At 35.2% G+C, this 23,429-nt stretch overlaps 1 protein-coding gene across 5 annotated transcripts in view; it reads left to right on the forward strand.

Annotated features, from left to right (window-relative positions):
* LOC127862415 (protein shortage in chiasmata 1 ortholog-like) overlaps nucleotides 1-21,640 on the forward strand; it is a 37,184-nt gene extending 15,544 nt beyond the window's left edge. For 2 of the 5 annotated variants that reach the window (XM_052401523.1, XM_052401524.1), the window contains exons 12-19: nucleotides 465-539; nucleotides 774-845; nucleotides 1,354-1,425; nucleotides 3,176-3,328; nucleotides 3,562-3,735; nucleotides 4,095-4,236; nucleotides 6,076-6,227; nucleotides 7,952-8,076. In XM_052401523.1, coding sequence (XP_052257483.1) covers nucleotides 465-539; nucleotides 774-845; nucleotides 1,354-1,425; nucleotides 3,176-3,328; nucleotides 3,562-3,735; nucleotides 4,095-4,236; nucleotides 6,076-6,109 — 722 coding nt within the window. In that variant the 3' untranslated portion in view covers nucleotides 6,110-6,227; nucleotides 7,952-8,076. Of the gene's footprint in view, nucleotides 1-464; nucleotides 540-773; nucleotides 846-1,353; nucleotides 1,426-3,175; nucleotides 3,329-3,561; nucleotides 3,736-4,094; nucleotides 4,237-6,075; nucleotides 6,228-7,951; nucleotides 8,077-8,620; nucleotides 8,800-10,524; nucleotides 10,640-11,267; nucleotides 11,496-12,197; nucleotides 12,292-13,826; nucleotides 13,962-14,256; nucleotides 14,301-14,504; nucleotides 14,608-15,739; nucleotides 17,057-18,982; nucleotides 19,096-19,317; nucleotides 19,480-21,301 lie in introns of those variants that run through there. The other 3 variants (XM_052401520.1, XM_052401522.1, XM_052401521.1) reach the window with 3 other exon arrangements.
* Nucleotides 21,641-23,429: the final 1,789 nt, after the last annotated feature.

Here is a 23,429-nt window from a genome sequence, read left to right on the forward strand (position 1 = left end):
AAGTTTCAAGGTCAAAGATCAAACAAAATACAGCACTTAATTATTACTATGGTCATGGTAGTGCTTGTGTGAACTGTAATTTCCCTAAGCTTGGAGGGATGTATGTAACTTGTAACAAGCATTGGCGTATATGTGACGAATTTTGTACGACAAAATCAAGTAGTTACCCCCAGGGATAGGATTTTACTTTGACAAAGTTTAAATTTAATCATTGCATGTCAAAAAAGGAGTGTTAATCACCTACAGGTGTAATCAGAGGGGACTGCGTTTTACAAAACGTTCATTTGTTTTTTTATGATTTTTTTCAACATGCTTGACAAGTTTGACTTGATCAACTATGTAAACGTATTAAAAGATAATATTAAAATAGCATTTTTTAGTTGTTGCATTTTCATAGTTTTTTGTTTTTCTGTATAAATGTTTATGAAAAACTACTTCAAATGTTAAATTATGGAAATTTTCAGATTGGCAGGATGCCATTATCTCAACCAGGTCTTGTATTGAACTAAAACAATCAACTGTCGAAAATACTAAAAATGGTAAGTTATAGTAATAGTTATTTGTTAATCTTAATGGAATCAGATACCCTAGCAAAAATGCTACAATACCTACAAAATGCTACAAAAATCTGTCTTAAAAGTACATGTTTCTGGTTAAGTAAAAGGATACGTATTTTTTTCCAAGTAACCGCTATTTTTAAAGAATATTTGAAAATCTGCACACACACACAATATAACAAAATAATGTAATTTTTGTTTATTTGTTTTTTCTAGGTAAAGGAATTATGGACTTAGCAAGGTTGAAATCTACGATTGGAAAGCAAAGCTCGCATTCAAATATTGATGGTGAGTTTTTGTTACCCAATTTATTTATATTTCCATAATTTTCTGTTTAAATGTACTTATTATATTGAGTGATTTAAGTAAACCATTTACTATAGTGGGGGACGTATTGTTCTTGCCCTGTCTGTTGGTTTGTTTGTGTGTTTCGTTGCTCCAGCTTTAACATTTTGCTATAACTTTTGCAATATTGAAGATAGCAACTTCATATTTGGCATGCATGTGTATCTCATGGAGCTGCACATTTTGAGTGGTGAAAGGTCAAGTTCAAGGTCATCCTTCAAGGTCAAATGTCACATATATAGCTTTAAAGCGGCGCAGAAGGGTACATAGTGTTTTTGACAAACACATATCTTGTTTTTTAATGTGATTATTGCCTTGAGAAAACACGTCATTTAGAGTCTCAGCATATCATGTTTATGTAATGGTCATTTTATTCTGTTCAATTATTTTTATACAATATCTAAAATGTTTACTGATTTGATTATTTGTTTTTGTTCTGTCTGTTGTTTAGCTACAGATCCAATAAGTTGGTTTATGGCCTTGAGATCAAAGCAATCAACTACTATTGGAGATAAGTGTCCAAGTAAGTGTTCAAAATGTTTAACTCAATTACTTATTAGCCCATTGTACTGTATTTGATTTGCCATTTGTTAATACATATATCACAATTACAATGATAGGAGGTAAATCAAAATCATTAAGATAAACTAAATGTGCAGGTATAATTGTTATTATTGTTAATACATGTTAGGTATTATATACCAATATTTATTATCATAAAATCATGATATCATATCTCTGACACTGTTTATCAAACAGGTAATGACATAAATATGAACATAATTATTTGAAAAAAATTAGCAGGCAACGGCCAATTTAGCTTTAGTATTCCAGGGTACGTTTAAGTATATATTCCTTATCCAGGTTAAGGTTGCACTGATTTTACTTTTTGTTTGAAATGCAATAACTTGCCAAATGTGCCATCATTATGGTCAGTATGCCGAACCTAGATGGAAACTCTTGGCTCCGTTATTAAGACATCTCTTTTTTAGCTCACCAGAGCACATTGTGCTCATGGTGAGCTTTTGTGATCAATTTTGTCCGTCGTTCAGCATCAATGATTGCCTTGTTAACACTAGAGGCAACATTTATTTGTCGATCTTCATGAAACTTGGTCAGAATATTTTCTCAATGATATCTTGGATGAGTTCTTAAATGGTTCTGGTTGGTAAAAAAACATGGCCGCCAGGGGGCTGGGCATTTTTATGTCCCCCATCACTATAGTGGGGGACATATGGTTATAATGGTGGGGGATTGTTTTTGCCCTCTGTCTGTTGGTTTGTTGGTTTGTTTGTATGTTTGTTTGTGTCAAACTTTAACATTTGCCCTAACTTCTGCAATATTGAAGATAGCAACTTCATATTTGGCATGCATGTGTATCTCCTGGAGCTGCACATTTTGAGTGGTGAAAAATCAAGGTCAAGGTCATCCTTCAAGGTCAAAGGTTAAATATATGGGTCAAAATCGCTAATTTAATGTACACTTGTTATATTGAAAATATATGGGTCAAAATCGCTAATTTAATGTACACTTTTGTTATATTGAAAATAGCAACTTGATATTTGGCATGCATGTGTATCTCATGGAGCTGCGCATTTTGAGTGGTGAAAGGTCAAGGTCATCCTTCACGGTCAAAGGTCAAGCGTAAAGCTTTAACATTTGCCATAACTTTTGCAATATTGAAGATAGCAACTTCATATTTGGCATGCATATGTATCTCATGGAGCTGCACATTTTCAGTGGTGAAAAGTCAAGTTCAAGGTTATCCTTCAAGGTCAAAGGTCAAATGTATGGGTGAGTTGGTAAACTGACAGCCAATTTATGACTGAAATACTGTTAAAAACTGCATGCATCCACTAAACAAACAATGCCTTTGCCTCATATTGTTTGCAAGTTGATCAAACATATATTCACTGATAAGACTACAAGCTTACTATACTGACTACCAGTATTTTGTGATGTATTATCACAAATGATTTGTATTTATATATCTGCACAAAATCATTTCTGACCATAGAACTTTACTTTAAAAATGTAAAATAAACTGTTCAAAGAAAAAGAGTACTAAGGCAAAAGTTATTTACTGCAAAAACGTATTTATGCTACACAATCTTTGCCCAATTGTTTCATTGTGTTTAGTAATTTGTTTTGTTAAATGTAAAATTTCAAATATCGGCAAAATGTTGTTCCATCCCTGTATTCCAAACTGCTCTTACCGCGCCTTAACTAGACATTTTACAAATACAACTGAAATTCATTCTGGGCAATTGTAGAGAACCAACAAATAGCAAGGACAGGAGTTCGATTTCCAGAAATCAACAGCAAAACTGTCACCTCAGATGGCTTGAACTACCCAGTCAAGATCAAAGCAAACTTTGAGCAAAATACAAGGATAAAACATCATACTGTGAAAATACAACTTTCTGGTAACTATCTTGGTTTTATAATATTTAATTGAGACTTATGCTGGTTTCTTTCTGTACAAACATTTAATAGTCCTAAAAGCTGATTACTTATTTTTCCTGAAAAATAGATCTCTTCTTTTTCAAAATATTGGCATTTATTTTCCTTTGGTGGCTAATAAATGATTGCTCTGATAATCAATTAGGGGAATATTCAGATGTTTTTTTAATACACAGTACATACATTAACATTTCAGATGAGTTGTTGGTTATTATTCATCTGTTGAGGAGCCAAGCTGCATCATTTATGGAGAATCTTCAACAATTAAAAGTGCTTCAAACTGGTTCAAGATTTGATACAATCAACCCGGGTCAAACTCGTTTACTTCTTAAACAAAGGGAAAAATATTTAACCGAAAACACAGTTGATGGTATTGTTTTTAATTATTTCAGTCTATGCATATGATGTTTATTGCATAGTCCTTGTATTTGAAGATTGTGTTTGAATGGCTTATTTCAACCATAAAGTAAATAATAATTGTCTGTACTGTGGTTAGGTTTTCAACTTTTGGGCCAACTCTGCACTTTTATTATTTAAGGGGGAATAATTATGATGCTGATTAGCTAAAGCTCACCCTTTCTTTGTCTAAGCCTCATCCCATAAACTTTCTCCATCTCTGCACCAACCATGTTACATTCTCTATGTACTTTCTATGTTATTATGTTTTGTTAAATTAAATGACACATATTAGCATGCTTTTAACTTTTCTATTTCATGCTGATGCTTTAGTGAACACAGATGACATTTTCAAGAACGTTCTGAGTTTGCACATGCTCTGTGTTGCCTGTGACATAGCTACCAACTGTTGCTTGGAGTCAGCTTATAGCTTACATGGCCTCTATGTACGAGAAATACCAAGGTGTTGTTTCAGGTGAGCCTAAAGATAATGTTGAATATTTATGGAATTATGTCCCTTTGGTTTATTTTATTGTGCAGAACATAACCCTCTCTTATGTAAGACCAGTTTCCCTTGCCCATAGGCTAAGGTCAAACAAACAGGTGAAATATCAAATGAAATGAGAAAATATTAACGGTTGCATTCATCATTCAATTTTAAAATGGAACTTGCAGTAAATGTTGACCATGTTGAAACAAATGTCACATGTTATACATGATTTCTAGCTCAAAGGTCATGATCACACTAAGGGGTAAAATGTATCTTTATTGGTCATCTGGCAATTTCAAATCAACACTTCAAATAATAACCATTTAGACATAGTGAATCAGGTGTATGATCAATGTCTCTGGATTTAAGCCCAAGGTCATACTAAGATGCCATAGGTCAAAGTTGATCATAATCTTACTGATTTGGACTCTAACTCGGTCATTCATTTAGCAATGTTATTAACTCTCCAAAGTTCACAATGTTGGTCAAGCATGTCATGTCCAACCCACGTCTTCTTATTCAAAAGGTCAAGGTCACACTTTTACATCAATTATGAAACGAAGACATAATACAGCTTGTGCAGACTTTCATTTTCACCCTCCAGTATGTTACATGCAAGTTCTGCGTCCTTTTATTAAAGGTCAGAGTCCATGCTTACTGGCAAATGCTAAAAATATGGGACAAAGCTTAACAGGTTTTAACTGCTTTAACTTCATTTTACAAACAGCAATTTAAAAGACACGCATCTTAGGTTCATCTTGTTTAGAAGATATTTTTCCATTCTCAAATATCAAAGTCATATTTGTATGTCTCCCAGTCTGGGGGACATATTATTTTTTTCCCTGTCTGTTGGTTTGTTGGTTTGCATCAAACTTTAACATTTGCTATTACTTTTGCAATATTGAAGATAACAACTTGATATTTGACATGCATGTGTATCTCGTGGAGCTGCACATTTTGAGTGGTAAAAGGTCAAGGTCATCCTTAAAGGTCAAATTTTGCAATATTGAAGATAGCAACTTGATATTTGGCATGCATGTGTATCTCATGGTGCAGCATATTTTGAATGGTGAAAGGTCAAGGTCATCCTTCAAGGTCAAATGTCAAGGTCAAAGGTCAAATATATGGGGGACATAGTGTTTCACAAACACATATTGTTTTTAAAGTTCCAATTTGAATGGCATTCTTGAGAATGGAATTGACATTTAGCAATAGACATTATGAGCAGAAATTAAACCCATATAATCTATGATTATTTTGTTTAAAAAAAAATGCTGTAACATAGTTTTTTAATTATTTGAACTTTTAAAAATTAATCTAAAAGTTTTATTTGATTGTTGTTCAATTATTTTAACTTTTGTAAATGAAACTTAGTTGTAGCCTAATACAAACATACTAGACCTAGGGCTACTATATTAATTAGTTTAATTTTTAGCTCTGCGTTTTTGGAGAAAACCCTAGGTATTGTCATAGCTTGCTTGCCTTTTGACGTATGCCGTCCGCGTCGTGCTAAAACCTTAACATTGGCTCTAAAATCAAAGTGCTTCCACCTACAACTTTGAAACTTCATATGTAGATGCACCTTGATGGGTTCTACACACCACACCCATTTTGGGGTCACTAGGTCAAAGGTTAAGGTCACTGTGACCTCTAAAAAAATACATAAATAAATAATTCTGACAAGCTTTCATTTATTCAAAACTGCACCCGTAGCCGAGCGTGGCACCCATTATGTGGTGCTCTTGTTATAATTGTGTTACTCTGTGTATTATCTTATTGAAAACAATACTCAATAACAGCTATGTATTGAAAATCACTTTACAGGCGACCTTGGCAATGTGAGACAACACATTTTTAAGATAAAAGCCCAATTCTCAGAGAATAAGATATCCCACCCAAAAATTTCCGCAGTTTGCAAAGAAATAGAAACTTGGCTGAAAAAGAAGCAAGCAAAATCCAGAGACAAAGAACAGAAGGTTTGCTTTGTTTTAAGTTTAAGTTTCAAATATCAGTATCAGTAGTAATCATACTGATGTAGTTAAAAAAAGGGACTGTGTCTGGTCAATAAATTCATTAAAATTTATATGAGCCGTGCTCTGTGAAAAAGGGATTACTGCATGTGCGTAAAGTGCCATCCCAGATTAGCCTGTGCAGTCCACACAGGCTAATCAGGAACATCACTTTTGCTTTCATGATATTTTTAGTGTCAAGAAAGGCATGCCATGCAACTTAAATTCAGCCCCAAAATTATGAAAAATAAATAAATGTATTATAACGCTTGATTTATTGACCAATATGAATATGTAGATGCTTGTAGCATGTGAACTTTCATTTTGCTTGGTTTCATATTTATACCTCACAGGGATAGGATATTTGGAGTCACTATACCAGTTTTTATGTCCCCTACAATAGTAGTGGGGGACATATTGTTTTTGCCCTGTCTGTTGGTTGGTCTGTTGGTTGGTTGGTTGGTTGGTTTGCGCCAACTTTAACATTTGCAATAACTTTTGCAATATTGAAGATAGCAACTTGATATTTGGCATGCATATGTATCTCATGGAGCTGCACATTTTGAGTGGTGAAAGGTTAAGGTCAAGGTCATCCTTCAAGGTCAAAGGTCAAATATATGGGTCAAAATCGCTCATTTAATGTACACTTTTGCAATATTTCAATATTCAAGATAGCAACTTGATATTTGGCATGCATGTGTATCTCATGGAGCTGCACATTTTGAGTGGTGAAAGGTCAAGGTCAAGGTCATCCTTCAAGGTCAGATGTCAAATATATGTGGCCAAAATCGCTCATTTTACGAGTACTTTTGCAATATTGAAGATAGCAACTTGATATTTGGCATGCATGTGTCTCATGAAGCTGCACATTTTGAGTGGTGAATTGTCAAGGTCAAGGTCATCCTTCAAGGTCAAATATATGGGTCAAAATTGCTCATGTAATGTCACTTCTGCAATATTGAAGCTAGCAATTTTATATTTGAAATGCATGTGTATCTCATGGAGCTGCACATTTTGAGTGGTGAACGGTCAAGGTCATCCTTCAAGGTCAAACATCATATAGGGGGACATTGTGTTTCACAAACACATCTTGTTCTATTGGTCAGTTGGTCGGTTTGTTCACTAAACATGTTTTCACATTTTTGGTAAAAATAACTTCCACTTTTCAGAAGCATTGGATTTGAAACTGGAAGTATGTCCTCATTACGAAGTATTGATGTGAAATGTTTTATCATGACCAGTGATATATAAAGTCGTCGGTTTTGCAATCTTTAAATAAGAAACAGTATGTCGGGTTTACAGGCAGTCCGATTAGTTCAAAAGCTCAAACTAAAATATAAGTACACTGTAAATCCAAAATAACGCGCTATATTCTGAATCCAAAATAACGCTGGTGGGTCTTGGCTCTCAATTTCTCCAACTTCTCATTTTACTCTTGAGCATTTTGTTGAAATTCAAATATGACGTTGCCAATTGTGCTGATTGCATAATTGCTCGATTGTAATCAATTAGAGACTCGCCATTACTGGGGCATTTGACAGTTTAAGTATATCTATTTCTTTATGCAGATAAAGGTGTGAAAATAGCATGTGTTTATCAGTTTTCCTGCTTAGTACCCCATAACACAAAATGTGCTTTTTGTAAAAAGTGTTGAATTCTTATTATACTTGGTTTTGAATTCATCCTTCTAGATGCTTATCCTGGTGAAGAGGGAAATGCCAACACTGCTGCATTGTCTACAGAATGCACTGGGCCTTGGGAAGCTTATATCCCCTGGTATTCTTTCCTCTCCACTATCAGAGGATGTTATTGATGCGTAAGTCATTAGTGCTTCATTTCATCCCCTGAAGATATATATTCTTTGAATAGATGTTACTATCTTGGAAAATACTAATTTTCAAAATGGATTTTTATTATTTCTATATGATGATTAGGAATTTTGTTCAATACAAGGGTGATTTAGAAATATTGTTAAAGCATATCTGAAGTTTTGTAGTAAAGTTTGTCTTAGTATTGAAAAACCTCGTAATAGTGAACTAATATTATCTAAGTCACCTTTCAGGGTTTTTCTAGCTTTACAATTTACATAGAAGTCATATTCCTCAAGTTTCAAATTTGGATGGCATTGGTCAAAAAAATGTCAAAAGTACAGTCGTCCCAGATAAGTCTGTGCAGTCCATACAAGCTTGTCAGGGATGGTACTCTCTGCTTTATGATATTTTGTTTGTGAAAAGAAAGTCTTCTTAGCCAAAATCCAGTCTAGGTGGAAAGTGTTGTCCCTGATTAGCCTTTGCGGACTGCACAGGCTTATCTGGGACAACACTTTACTCACATGCATTTACCCCTTTTTGAACCTTCAGACTGGACCAGCACAACTGCCTCATTTCTCCTCAGAGATTCATCACAGACACATTTCCATGGGTACAGTTCTGTCTCGTAGTGGAATATGAACGGGTGGAGAATTCGCCATGGCAACAGCTCTGCGAGCGGCAGAATATCAGACATATGGATTTCCAAATGGAATTGATTGATCTTACAGGTATTTACACATGCATAATCACCTGTCAGCACATTGACTCCTGTGCAGATGATCATTCTTTTTATGCCCCCTTTCGTAGAAGAGGGGGTTTATTGTTTTGCACATGTCGGTCCGTCCGTCCACCAGATGTTTTCTGGATGATAACTAAAAAACTCTTAGGCCTAGGATCATGAAACTTCATAGGTACATTGATCATGACTGTCAGATGACCCCTATTGATTTTCAGGTCACTAGGTCAAAGGTCAAGGTCACAGTGACTCAAAATAGTAAAATGGTTTCCGGATGATAACTCAAGAATGCTTAGGCATAGGATCATGAAACTTTCATGAAACTTCAAAGGTACATTGATCATTACTGGCAGATGACCCCTATTGATTTTCAGGTCGCTAGGTCAAAGGTCAAGGTCACAGTGACTCGAAATAGTAAAATTATTTCCGTATGATAACTCAAGAATGCTTAAGCCTAGGATCATGAAACTTCATAGGTACATTGATCATGACTGGCAGATGACCCCTATTGATTTTCAGGTCACTAGGTCAAGGTCACAGTGACTCGAAATAGTAAAATGGTTTCCGGATGATTACTCAAGAATGCTTACGCCTTGGATCATGAAACTTCATAGGTACATTGATCATGACTGGCAGGTGACCACTATTAATTTTCAGGTCACTAGGTCAAAGGTCAAGGTCACAGTGACTCCAAACAGTAAAATGATTTCCTGGTGATAACTCAAGAATAATTAGGCCTAGGATCATGAAACTTCATAGGTACATTGACCATGACTTGCAGATGACCCCTATTGATTTTCAGGTCACTAGGTCAAAGGTCAAGGTCACAGTGACAAAAAACGTATTCACACAATGGCTGCCACTAAAACTGACAGCCCATATGGGGGGCATGCATGTTTTACAAACAGCCCTTGTTTATCATTCATTCTCCTCGTCATAAACATACATATGCACTAACAGCATGCGTTTCAATTAAATACAAAACATGCATCATTTCGAAGAAAGAGAGATTTAAAAAGGAATGAAATACAACAAGTTTTAGTGTGATGTCACATGAAAAAGATTAATACTTGGTGACCACATAATGTAAGAACATTGTTTAATGCTACATGTTTTACATTATTCTAAGCTTAATGGCTTTGTGAAAGATATATAATGTATACTACATATATAAGACATTTCCTCGCATTTCAAAGCCTTTTTAAACAAAACTACATTTAACATAAGGGCAATACATTTGAGCCTCACTCTTGGTACAGGGGGCTTAACTCTTTCAGTGCTGAAACCGAATTTTGAAGGCCTTTGCAAACAGTTTGGATCCAGATGAGACGCCACAGAACGTGGCGTCTCATCAGGATCCAAACTGTTTGCTATTCTGATAGTATTCTTTGAAAAAAATCGAAGAAAATGTTATTTAGAAATTCAGCAGACAACATTTTAGCAGATGACAAATTTCCCAGCATTCAAAGGGTTAATGCATATGCATAAAGTGTCATCCCAGGTAAGCCTGTGCAGGCCCAGCATGCTTATCTGGAACAAAACTTTCTGCTTATTGGGTTTTTTCGTGTAAAGGAAGTCTCCTAAGCAAAACATCCTGTTTTGTGAAAAGTGTTGTCCCTGTTTGGCCTTTGCATTCTGAACAGGTTAATCTGGGGGCGACACTTCATGCAAAAGCATTAAGCATCATTTTCCTAAAGCAAGGCTCATTTTTCTTCAGCATTTGAGTCATTGAAGACTGAGTGCAAGATGAAGCATCCACAGTACCAGATCACTCTTATTGCTTCCCAGCATATCAGTACAAATGTACCTCTGCTCCAACTTCTGGAGGCAAGGTCTGTTACGTTTTCATTATATGCCACAGTGCCAGAAATATTTTATTGTTATTAACCCTTTATCACTTGGATACTTATTTTCACGCCTTTGCAGTCCCTGAGAAAATTATTTTTAATTTAAGACCTTTCTTACTAGATTGGAATTTTAAAGGCTTCATTTCGAACCCGAAGATACTGATGAGCAACAAACATCATAAAACCTGAACAGACTGCGAGTTACTCGCAGGCTGTTCTGGTTTTATGCTGTTTGCTCATAGCCATTTTTACTTTGCTTCTGAGTGGGAAATGGTTGAATTTATACCATAACATCTATATTAAGTAATAACTATGCCAAGTGTTTGTTGTGACCTACATTTTTGTTATGTGTTAAAGGTTGAAAGTAATTAACAATGAAATCTGAAAATGTCTTAAGAAATCAGATTTAATGGTTTGACACGTGTCATGATTACTTGTGTTTTAAATTGTATACATAAATGTTTTCAATACTTGAAATTGAAAGACTAAGTGTGAGGTTACATGTGATCCTTTAATATGACCACTTCAGATCAATTAAATCATGTTTGTAATTCTTTGGAGACAAAGTACATTGTATGATGACAAGTGTTATTGAACAAGTCACATATTCAAGGTTCAACATCTTGCTGGTTGAGAGAAATTACAGCATGTTCGAAAGTTCAGGACACAAGTGTTATTTCTCAGACATCGATGTAGATGAGTCAACGGGGATTGTTCAGTGCGATCTTGCAGATGTTGGTAATGACATGAAAGTACAAGAACTTGTCACCAAGATTGCTGCATTGTCTTTGAAGTACATGCATCTTTGGGTGTTGGTGGCTTCATTAGGAAAGATTAACAGGTACAAGCAAAGAAGGGCATTGTATCTGTATTCTTTTTACATTCAATTTATTTAAATAATTGGTTTATTTGCATCTGACATATAAATGTTGTAGCAAGCCAATTTTGATAACTCAGTCACACATGCAGTTAATCAAGGACTGGTAGCAGTTTGGAGCCCTGTACATTTGATAATTTTTCCTAGTTGGCAAATATAAAGAGATTTAATAACGAATTTAAGTGACCTTACTTAAAGAAAAGTAGCAGAATAATTTGTATATTTATTCACAACACTTTGGGCAGTTTTGCAATAGTTTACATTGCAAAAGCCTCATATATTCAAATTACATTAGATATCTCTTCATATTTAAAAATGTTGAGAAACCAACAGTCATTATCCAGTACAATATTTTCATCATTTGAACCTATACAATACTTGTATTTGATCCACAAACTATCTATTACATGTACAATGTTATTGAAATAATTAGTTCATGAGCAGCTGTTGTTACATATTGAAAAATAGAGAATATTGATTGAAGATGTATTCAATACATGATGCAACAAACAGATTCCATGTTTACTTTTATGGATGTACCAAAATGTATTTTTCTGTACTTCATATCAAGTATTGCATTAGCATTAATTATGTTGACTTTTAGTATTTGGTATAGTAATAATGTTTCTCTTTTTGACAAAACTATCAAATGATTGTCATTGCCAGCTATCAATTTCCCAACCATGTGATCAGCAATATAAGCAGGCTGCATGCAGCAGTTGCTTGTCTTGTTCACAGAAAGGAAGACTTCAGTGTTAAGGTATTAACTGTTTCTATTAACTCTTTCCTACTAAGAAGCAAAGTGAAAATGGCTATGTGCAAACAGCATAAAACCAGAACAACCTGTGAGTAACTTGCAGGATGTTGAGGTTTAATGCTGTTTGCTGCTCATTAGTATCTTAGGTTTTGAAATGAAGCCTTTACAACTTGAATCTAGTAAGAAAGGTCTTAGATTAAATTTAACTTTCTAAAGGACTATAAATGCGTCAAACTATGTATTTAAGTGGTAGAGGGTTAACCCTTAAACCACTTAGATATGTATTTTGACGTTTTTGTACATCCTTAGAAAGTTAAAGACCTTTTTTACTAGATTTAAGTTTTAAAGGCTTCATTTCCAACCCGTAAATATTGATAAGCAGCAAGCAGCATAAAACCTCAGAACAGACTGCAAGCTTATCGCAGGCTGACCTGGTTTTATGCTGGTTGCAAAAGTCATTTTCACTTAGCTTCTTATTGGGGAAAGGGTTAAAGTATATTATTCAAGTATTATTCAAGTATTTTGAGATGGTATATTAGATTTTCAACATATATGAGCCTCTCTGCCAATATTTATGAATTTTATATACATACTCTCTACAATTTTTCTTGTTGGTGATTTTTATGTTGTTTTTTTCTCAAAACTCAATTGACAAAATTTAATACCTATTCTTTCCATAACATAATGCTGTAAAGTGCTATCTATTAGTAAAACTAATTTTCAATCACAATTACTTGAATCGTTGATTCAAAGCAGGTCAGTCATTATTGCAATTCTCCCTATTGGTCCAAAAAGGTTCTATGTGCCTCCTAATTTCAATATCACATGGTACCTTTTTGCACCAAGGGGTTGATTTACAGTTTGAGCTTTTTGTGCTCACAATTGGAACAACTTGAATGTGGTCATTTTGCTTATGGAATAACCGCTCTTTATGGGGAAAAAAATACTTTAAAATTTGAATAACATTGAATCAATAAGCTGCTCGGTACCTACTTTTTAGCTCACCTGAGCACAACGTGCTCATGGTGAGCTTTTGTGATCGACTTTTGTCCGTTGTGCTTTGTGAATTGTGCGGCATCAACATTTGCCTTGTTTACTCTCTAGTTTCCCTTAATTGTTCAAGATTTATTATTGGCCTATTTGTTGTCAAAATAAGCATTCCAACCAATTTTCATCATATTTGAGTCATAAATGTGGTTTCTATAGTGGTAACAATTTTTTTGTCAAAGGTTTGGCCTGATGACATAGTTTTTGACCTCAATTAACCCAGATTGATACTATTATTAATACACTTTGTTCCAAAAAATGTAACACCTGATGTACATACATGTAGTTTGTGTTACTGTACAGATCAGTTCTAAGGTCTTGTGTGTTGTATCAAAGTAGGTTTGTTGTAGTTTTTGCTATTTACTGTGTTGCTGATGTGACAATCATTCATAACAGATGAAGGTAGACTAGGGGGTCATGTCACAGGCTGCCTATGTGATGCATTTATATGAATTAGTGTTACCAATGTATATAATTTTATCGTTCTATAGATCATTATGTGTGAAACCATAGAAGAAGTTGCATACTATGTCAGAAACATAAGCGAGACTGGCATGGAAACCAACACTGATAGACCATGGCCTGAATGGCTGGCTAGAAAGTGGATCTCCCAAGATATGACTGAGGTACTGTATAAACTGGGGTTTAACTTTACTCCGTAAATTGTGCTTTAAATTATTGACAGGATTTTTATCTGTCAACAATTAAATACCATAAACAAGTAGAACATCATTAAGTGTACTTGAATGTGCTATTTTGTACCTTTTTAAGAGTTTCAATTAGCATGTTAATTATCCTTTATATTATTATTATCATTATTATTATTATTATTTAAAAAAATTGGGTTGTAGATAAACAAATCATGAATTTGTAACACATGTCTGAACATAAATATGATTTTTTGTTGTTTATATTTTTCAGAAAGAGAAATGTTTTCTTTCATTGCCTTTCATGAGCTCATTCAAGTAAGTATGAAGAAATGAAGAACAACGTGAAGAAATTCTTTATACTAGAATGTTGATATGTAGTGCTTGCAAATATGATGTACACTTTTTTGTCATGTGATGCTGAATTCTATTTGTTTGGTTTGTTGATAGTAGGTTATTTGGAAATTGTGAAGTTATATTATACTGTATTTACTGAAGTATTGGCAATATGTCATCGTTTAGTGCTCAGCTGGTGGCCACCAATTTGACCTTTGCGCAGATTTTCGCATTCAGTTTTGATGAACTCGTGGCTAAGTTGAAGTGGATCCCAAGGAAGATACTCAAGGTAACAGACTTTGTGTTTTATCAGCTGGTTTAATCAACGGCTTACTATTTTGACTATTTTGTCTGGCACGTGACAGGCGGCGGTTGGTTCTTGAGAAGGATGTCTTTTAATTAACTTTTCTAATTATTTTTTTTGCATAACATCTCCAACTAGTTTGATAACCAGTCAGATGGCTTCAATCACTTCTGAATTATTTCACTTGAATGTAAAAAAGCAAAATAAACATAGCGCGCTTTGAAACTGTATCATCATGGAACGGTGTGATTGTGCACATATTAGTACCTTGGTGAAGACTTATGGTAGTGTTATTTTCAGTTTGTTCGCATGAATCACTTCTGAAATATGGCCCTTTAATAATGAATAATGGTCAAATTAACCTCCTCTTTGTAACAGTTTAAATCGGATCATAATGAAACTTCGTCATAATGTTTGAAGGGTTTAAATCTCGGCAAAATTCGATAAACAAATATAGCACTTCCTAATTATGCCTTTGAATAATAAAAAAGAGACATTTAAACCTGCTCCCCCCCCCTTACCTCATTTAATATACTTCCTTGTCATCATCAAAATTGGTCGCAATGTGTTTGGGCACAAAATCTCGGCCGAGAATAATAATCAGCATAATCCGCCAGAGCAATTCTAAAAAAAAGACCCTTGAATGATATGAAATTTGCTAAATTAATATATATATTCCTCTCTCTAATAATCGAACTTGATAAATATAACCCAGACCTTTAAACGGGCATATTTTGTCAAAATAAAGCGGTCTTGTTTGGAAATGCTTTCCTGTATAACACTGGTAACGAGAAGTATATTAATAAGAAACGCAATTCTACATTTTACAATTAGTTTTGCATTAACCTTATTGAACATCCAAATTGCATTTAAATGATCGGATATGTCGGTCTATATGCAGGTCAGAAGTTTACCATATGCAATTCATTCGTTATAATATGCATATCTTACCCAGAATACGTTTTTATTATAACATTTAATAAGGCGTGTGAGAATTCTATTAATAAAAAACATGCATTTATTTGTACTAGTTTTCATATGTATGATATACACGGCGTACGAAAAATCTATATCTGTCCTGTTTTATCCGCCATTTGACATGGTTTGATCTTTTCAGTCGTTAAATGCTTTTTGCAATCAAAAGTCCGGATCAGAAAATCTCCAGAATGCAATTGCTGAAAGTGCAATTCCTTGTGAAGAAAACGAGCTTCAAAATGAAAGCATAGTCGTTAAAGAAACCGCGTTCAAACAGCATAAAACTGAAACACAAACAAGTCCGATGTATAATAATTTTGCTTCAAAATCAATACCTGCGAGCGATGTTGACTTTTCGCCAAAAAATGCCGATTCAAGTTGGAGAACCAATTGTCGTCAACCGGATGAAAGAAGTGTGCCAAGAACTAGCTGCCCAATTCAACATGGAAGACGCAAATGTAATTCACCTGGAATAAATGTTTTCGGTGGCGAAGCATTTGACGAAAGTCACTCCAATGGCAGTGTTACAGATCAGTCATATAATGGCCTAGTATTTGATAATAATCATGGTTGTGTATTTGAATATAACCATGGTCTACCTCAGAATTCAAAAAAGACATTGAATGAAAAGCCAGCGGTGAGACATTCAAGTGTTGGCGGTGGTTTCTCTGCACATGCAACTGGTATTCAAAAACATCAAGGTAATGCTTTGGTAGGCAAGATCTCACGAAAAGAATTTGAGTTGGAATTTCCTTCTGCAGAGGAAATTGACATGGCCATGCGTACTGAACGTACTGATGACAGTAATGATTATAGAGACCATTTACAAACCAACTCTATCTCTAACAACAATCTGGGCTTTGAAATAGAGCATAGAAATGAGTGTGCCATTGCACTTGCCGATATAACTTTTGATGATAGAAGAGTATATGACATACCATACGTAGCGTATGAGGAAGAAAATGCAATTGAAGTTGGTAGATGCTCTCGAATAGGAAAACTGTCGGAGAACGATGCTGCCCCGAACTGGACTCATTTTACCCCTCAAGCAGTGACCGCATTTACTAAAAATCCATCAATGGACAAACTTGTAAAGCGGTTTACAGATGGAGCATATCAAACCGACGATTTCCAAAAGGACTCCAGAGAAATGCACAACGGAACATCTGATAAAAAAGGAAGTTCGTTTCAATTTCGACTCTAAAATAATCGATATATCAGATCCCAGTCTTGTTGTATCATTCACAAGCAGTAATGAAACTGAGTCTGCAAAACCGCAGTTGTTTCAGCGCGAAATAGGAAGAAGTATGAGTTTGTTTTTAAACCCAGATATAGATAGGCTTACCACGAAGAGAGGGTCCCTGCAGCCTGTGGCACAGACACCTCAAATGAGATCTCTGGAAGACGACCTACGAGAAACCACACGAAAATTGATAGAGAATTCTCAGCAGTTTTCAAGGTACATGAAGCTGCTTTATCTTGTATCAAATATATTCACTTATCATTTCCAAATCAGGTGGCTAGAACTGTATAAATCTGTTTTGTTTCGTGTTTTTTCTTTGCCATTTCTTTGCTGTGTGATGATCTGCACTATGTGGAGACTTTTTAACCAATACACACAGATGTAGTTATAGGTGGGTCAGTTGGACAGTTGTTTTGTGAGCTGCACCGCCATTTATTATCCCGAAAGGCATTCTGCAATAACATAAATAAATGATTCATTGTTAATGCCTTACCCAAGGAGTTTGGAACTTAGACTAAACCAGGATATCTTGAACTTTGATAATTTGTCAGCAGTTTTATTTACGGTTGGTAATAAGTCATCAATTCTCTCTGAGTTCTATTTAATAATACTGGATATCACGTATTTGAAACAACACTTATTTTCGGTCATCTTCGCAAAAGTTATTCTCACGTTATTTTAGTTTTAGAAAGCCTTTTATAAGGTTTCCACGAAAACAACTAGGAAGCCTTTTATCAAGTTACCAAAAAACAACAAACATGAATTGTTATTGTTGAATGTTTGACATCTATCCTTTGACAAGAATGGCACCTCATTATTATCGACATCCCGTTTTTAGCGGTCTTTGGGGATTTATATAGTTAAAATTATTTATTTTAAGTTATGAGATTGAAGTGTTGGGTTTTAATCTATCACATCATGATATGGGATCTTTGATTAATAAAAAAACAAGAAGGTATATGTAATACGTTTCCTCCATAAATTATTTTAAACATAAGTTTGCCTGTTTTTATACGTTTCCGTTTATATTTAAGTATATGAATATGATTTGCTTTACACGTGTTCATTTTGTTTTGAAGAACAATGCATTAGCTTTTCGTATTGATATCGTTTTGGTAATTGAATTCCTAAAAGAATAAAAGATAATACATTGTAATATTATTTACAATAATGTATATATATTATATAGGATGGATGCTAACTTCGATCTACTCTTCGATGACTTGGCTAAATAGATTTTCTCACAATGAACATTATACTATAACTTTCCTTTTTTGCAAGATTGGAGAAATAATCATCAAATAGTATGCATCTAAACAAGAAACCGCAATATATGGTGTAAAAATCCCGATTACAAGTTACAATGTATATGCAAACACTAAATTGTATTCTTTCACATTCGAAATTATAATTGATTTATGCCAGTAATCAACATTCTTGACGCGGCTCTACATAAAATCAAAGATTACTGAAACATTTAAGCTATGTCGATGAAGCTTAGTATGTAGATAAAAGTTAAGTGGTGACTTTGCACATTATTGCAGTTTTTACTAAATGGAAGAATTGATATGGTAATAAGACCTTGAACTTAGGGTCTGCGTTTAGGTTTCGAAATCTGCGTTTAGGTTTCAAAAATGCTCATAACTCCTACTTCCCTTGAGATATAACCTTCATATTTGGTATGCATGTGTATATGGACAAGGCCTTTCCATACGCACAAAACTTTTTACCCCTGTGACCTTGACCTTGAACTTAGGGTCCGCGTTTAGGTTTCGAAATCTGCGTTTACGTTTTGAAAAATGCTCATAATTAACTTCTATGTCCTTTGAGATATAACCTTCATATTTGGTATGCATGTGTAAATGGACAAGGCCTTTTTTTACCCCTGTGACCTTGACCTTGAACTTAGGGCCCGTGTTTAGGTTTCGAAATCTGCGTTTAGGTTTGGAAAAAAGCTCCTAACTTCTATCAAGCGTTTATAGGGGGCATAAGTCATCCTATGGTGACAGCTCTTGTTTCCTTTTTTTGTAAGAGCAATTTTTACTCAATTTTAACCCTGTTAAAAAATACTTTCTTGGGTGACAAAGCTCGTGCTTTTGTTGACAGTGTCGTGTAAAATCACCATTTATGCCCATATAACAGGTTTGCAAACAGAACATCTCGTCCTAAATTGAGCATTGGACTTGCCCAACCTCAGCAGCGACAAACGCTGAAAACGCCCAAAGCCACGGAAATCTCTGGTGAACAACACTTGGGTATTTTGTTGTCCGTTCTTCCTGATTGTAATGTGTATTTTAACAAAGAATTGTATGGACGTCTGGAAGTGATTTACTTAATATGCATAATTCGTGTAACTTGTGTAAGAATGATCGTTACTAGAGCTTTGTATCAATCTTGTTTCGTTTTAGACTTCGTCTATATAGTATCTACATCCATATGTGTTCAACCATTTTGACTATTTAATATGTTATCCTTAGGAAACTTGACGTCAAACGCAGAGAGATTACGCATGGCTCAGTCACCATGGGCGTCGGAGAATTCGCCTCCCATGGATTTGGATTATGAAAACAGTGATATTGAACGTGCCTTATACCCCGGTAGGCAATCAAACAGGGACATTGAACGTGCCTTATACCCCGGTAAGCAATCAAACAGGAATAGTGAACGTGCTTTATTACCCGGTAAGCAATCAAACAGGGATTAAAACGTGCTTTATACCCCGGTAAGCAATCAAACAGGGATATTGAACGTGACTTATACCGCTGTGAGCAATCAAACGGGGAGATTGAAAGTTCCTCATACCCAGGTAATCAATCAAAATGGGAGATTGAACGAACCTTATACCCCGATAAGCATTCAATGTTGTAACATATATCTTTTCATTATAATCGTGCCCTTATTATGCCCCCCTTCGAAGAAGAGGGGGTATATTGCTTTGCTCATGTCGGTCGGTCGGTCTGTCGGTCCGTCCACCAGGTGGTATGTCAGATGATAACTCAAGAACGCTTGGGCCTAGGATCATGAAACTTCATAGGTACATTGATCATGACTCGCAGATGAGCCCTATTGATTTTGAGGTCACTAGGTCAAAGGTCAAGGTCATGGTGACCCGAAATAGTAAAATGGTTTTTGAATGATAACTCAAGAATGCATACGCGGCCAACAGGGCAAACTCTGAACAATATTACTGAAGCAACTGGTCTGTAATCCTAAATCTATAATTATCAGTCCAATGAAACATCATATTTTGAGTAAAATACAGTGGATCAGTAAAAATATTATCAGAATATGAGATTTTTTGTATATTTTGTATATTAAATATTGTGTTAATGTTTAATTTTGTTGATTAATATAAATATAAGCAGGACAGGGGAGGTAATATACTATTATATGTTTCTTATATACAGGGGCAACAAATGCAATAAGTTTAATTTTCATGTTTAATGAATAGAGGAAATCCCCCCCCCAATTTTTTTTAACATCATGTAATAAATTGCCACACCCCACATTAAACCCCCTTCTCACCCCCACCCCCCTCTCACCCCCCACCCCCCTACCCCCCCCCCTACCCACCCACCCCCCCTACCCACCCCCCACCCAATTTTTTTTAAACATCTAATAAATTACCACACCCCACAATATACCCCCCCAAAAAAAAAGATTTTTTTAAACATCTAATAAATTACCCAACACCACATTATTTCCCCCTCTCACCCCCACCCCCCCACCCCCACCCCTCCCCCAAACCCCCCCCCCAATTTTTTTTAAATCTTAGTTATAAATTACCACACCCCACATTATACCCCCCTCTCACCCCCTACCCCCCACCCACCCTACCCCTCCACCCCCCACCCCTCCCAATTTTTTTTAAACATCTTATAAATTACCCCACCCCACATTATACCCCCCTCTCACCCCCCCCCCCTACCCCCGCACCCCCTACCCCCCCCCACCCCCCTACCCCCCCAACCCCCATTTTTTTTAAACATCTTATAAATTACCACACCCCACATTATACCCCCCTCTCACCCCCCTCTCACCCCTACCCCCCCCCCCAAAAAAAAAAACACACAAAAAAAAAACTTACATTAGGTCAAAGGTCAAGGTCACAGTGACAAAAAACGTATTCACACAATGGCTGCCACTACAACTGACAGCCCATATGGGGGCATGCATGTTTTACAAACAGCCCTTGTATTGAATTTTGTTTTAACATTTCGTTTCATATATGATAATGAAAAACCATTTATAAATAAATCTTTGAAGACTGACTTGAATAACGATAGCAGTATTTTTATTATCACCAATTTCTATCAATGTCAATGTATTTTACAGACTTGTTAATATAATTTTATTATTTTGATTATGCGTACGACAAACTTGAAATATTTTTCTTCAAGTAATTTCATGACAAAATATATAAGCGTTCTCATGATTTTTGCATGTACACTTATTCATCAGGTGAAGAGGACGTGACCAACAGAATGGCAATGACTTCCTCAACGCCATCAAAGAAACGACGGCTGACCTATCAGAAGATGCCTGGACGCAGAGGACAAACGAAATTAGTATTTGAATAGAAATTCAATGACATTGTTTTGTTGAAACATTTTGATTGTCATGTTGATTACGCTGGGCAGTTCACATTAAATGATGCCGGATGTGATGTGTCTTAAATAACCCTACAATGGCCAAATTTTTGTTATTTTGTTCGATAAAATGCAAAACATAGTGTGTGTTTTAAAATTGTTTTTCAATACATATCCATAGTTAAGTACGTGAATATAACGACTAGTTCTTGTTATTGTGTTGTCGTTTTTAGCATAGGTGCAACGCACCTATGCTTAAGGTATATACGACATTTCGAAAACACACATCGATCGGTTGTCCATTATGAAGCCTTACCTGATCAAAAATCAGACGAAATATCTTTTTAATTTAGTTTATGGTAATTCTTACAATTTTTTTTGGAAACGTTTTTCTAACGTTTTCTTCCAAGAATATTGCCGACACCGTTTTTAGTGAATTTTTCTAAGACCGTTTTACGTGAAAAAACCTTCTAAGAAACTAAAACAAATTTCGTTCGTAAAACAATTCTGTTCTTGTTGATAGTGACCTCACACCTAATTTCTATTTCCTTTGTTTACTGTTCTGTGAGAGGTCAAATGTTTTCTGATTTATGACATGGATTCTGACCTGCCTTTCTATGGATTTGATGAAGTAGAGTTTGAAAGTAATAGAGATGTGTTAATTGAAGTTAAAATGATTTACTTTTAGCCAGAAATTAACGTTACGAGTAGAGCTAACGGTTTAAATGTGGCATCGGATTTAATGGATTCGCGCGAATTCTGTACGAGTGTTGTGTCTGTAAAAAATTAAATGGAAATCTGTAAATGTATTAAGTCGGAAAAGAAAACGGATGGTTGCATAATGGTATGCGTAAAATAATGTAATTCTACGTATTTATTTTCATAGTTATGTCATTTTGTAACCATTCACATTCGTCACTATTTGGAATTCCCGTTTCTAAAAATAGAACATATTGGTAACAAGGGGGGCGACTCGTGATGTCAGCAATCGTTAAGGTTACAATATACTCAATAATCGAGTCATGAAGGCTGTACTCTCTAAACAAATCATCATATTTTCCTCGAAGGCATGTTATACACTTTAGACTGTTGTTCTGGTTTTATCGTTTGGAGATATTGAGAGGGTAAGCATAGGTGTTCACTACTAAATCCCTGAAATAGGATAAAGTTGGAGATTAAAGTAAAAAATGGCACTGCAAAAGGTTACAATCCACTAGATTTTTTTTTTATTTGAGTCTAATTCTTTTTTGGTTTGAACATGACATATCTTTTTTATTGCTTAAATCGATTCAGCTCAGAATGCCCGTCAAGAAAAGGTATGGTTATGGGGGTCTCTATGTGCAAACTGTTGTATTTATTTTCGCTCGAAGTTGTCGCTTTTATATCGAAACATATAAGGAAACTATTTAGTATATTTTGACCTTAACATTTACTTCAGCAGCATCTTCCCTGTATCTTGCAACTATGCTTTGAGCGCCATCGGCGCTCTCGTTATGCTTTTAAGGATGTTAGCTACTGGACCTATTCGTATAGGCGGCTGTACATCTGAACAGTGTATTTAGACTTTAATCCTGTATTAAACATGTATATCAGTGTTAGATGTTTTATGTGTAATTATTAATAATAATAGTAATAGTAATAACAACAAAAGACTTGAATTTTGACATTTTCTAAAAGAAACACTGCTGTCGTTTAAATACTTATTATCCACTACTGAATGGGAAGCAAATCGGATATCGACGTAACTGGTCATTACGGTATTAATAACAATGTTTGTACCTCCCGCGCGCGCTCAGAAATCGGAAAAAAAACGACAGCGCGTGAGTTCCGAATTTAATCTATTGACATGTTATCTAATTGTCACTGTTTTACATACTTGCAATAAACATTACAAACAATTGCTGCTTGATGATAAAACTTAAGCAACGCCTTATTGCAAACTTGCATCGTAACTTTGCGCTTTTTATCTACACATTATTTAAATCACGATATGAATGAAC

The sequence above is a fragment of the Dreissena polymorpha genome, chromosome 16 (assembly GCF_020536995.1).
Source record: "Dreissena polymorpha isolate Duluth1 chromosome 16, UMN_Dpol_1.0, whole genome shotgun sequence".
Taxonomy (NCBI): Eukaryota; Metazoa; Mollusca; class Bivalvia; order Myida; family Dreissenidae; genus Dreissena; species Dreissena polymorpha.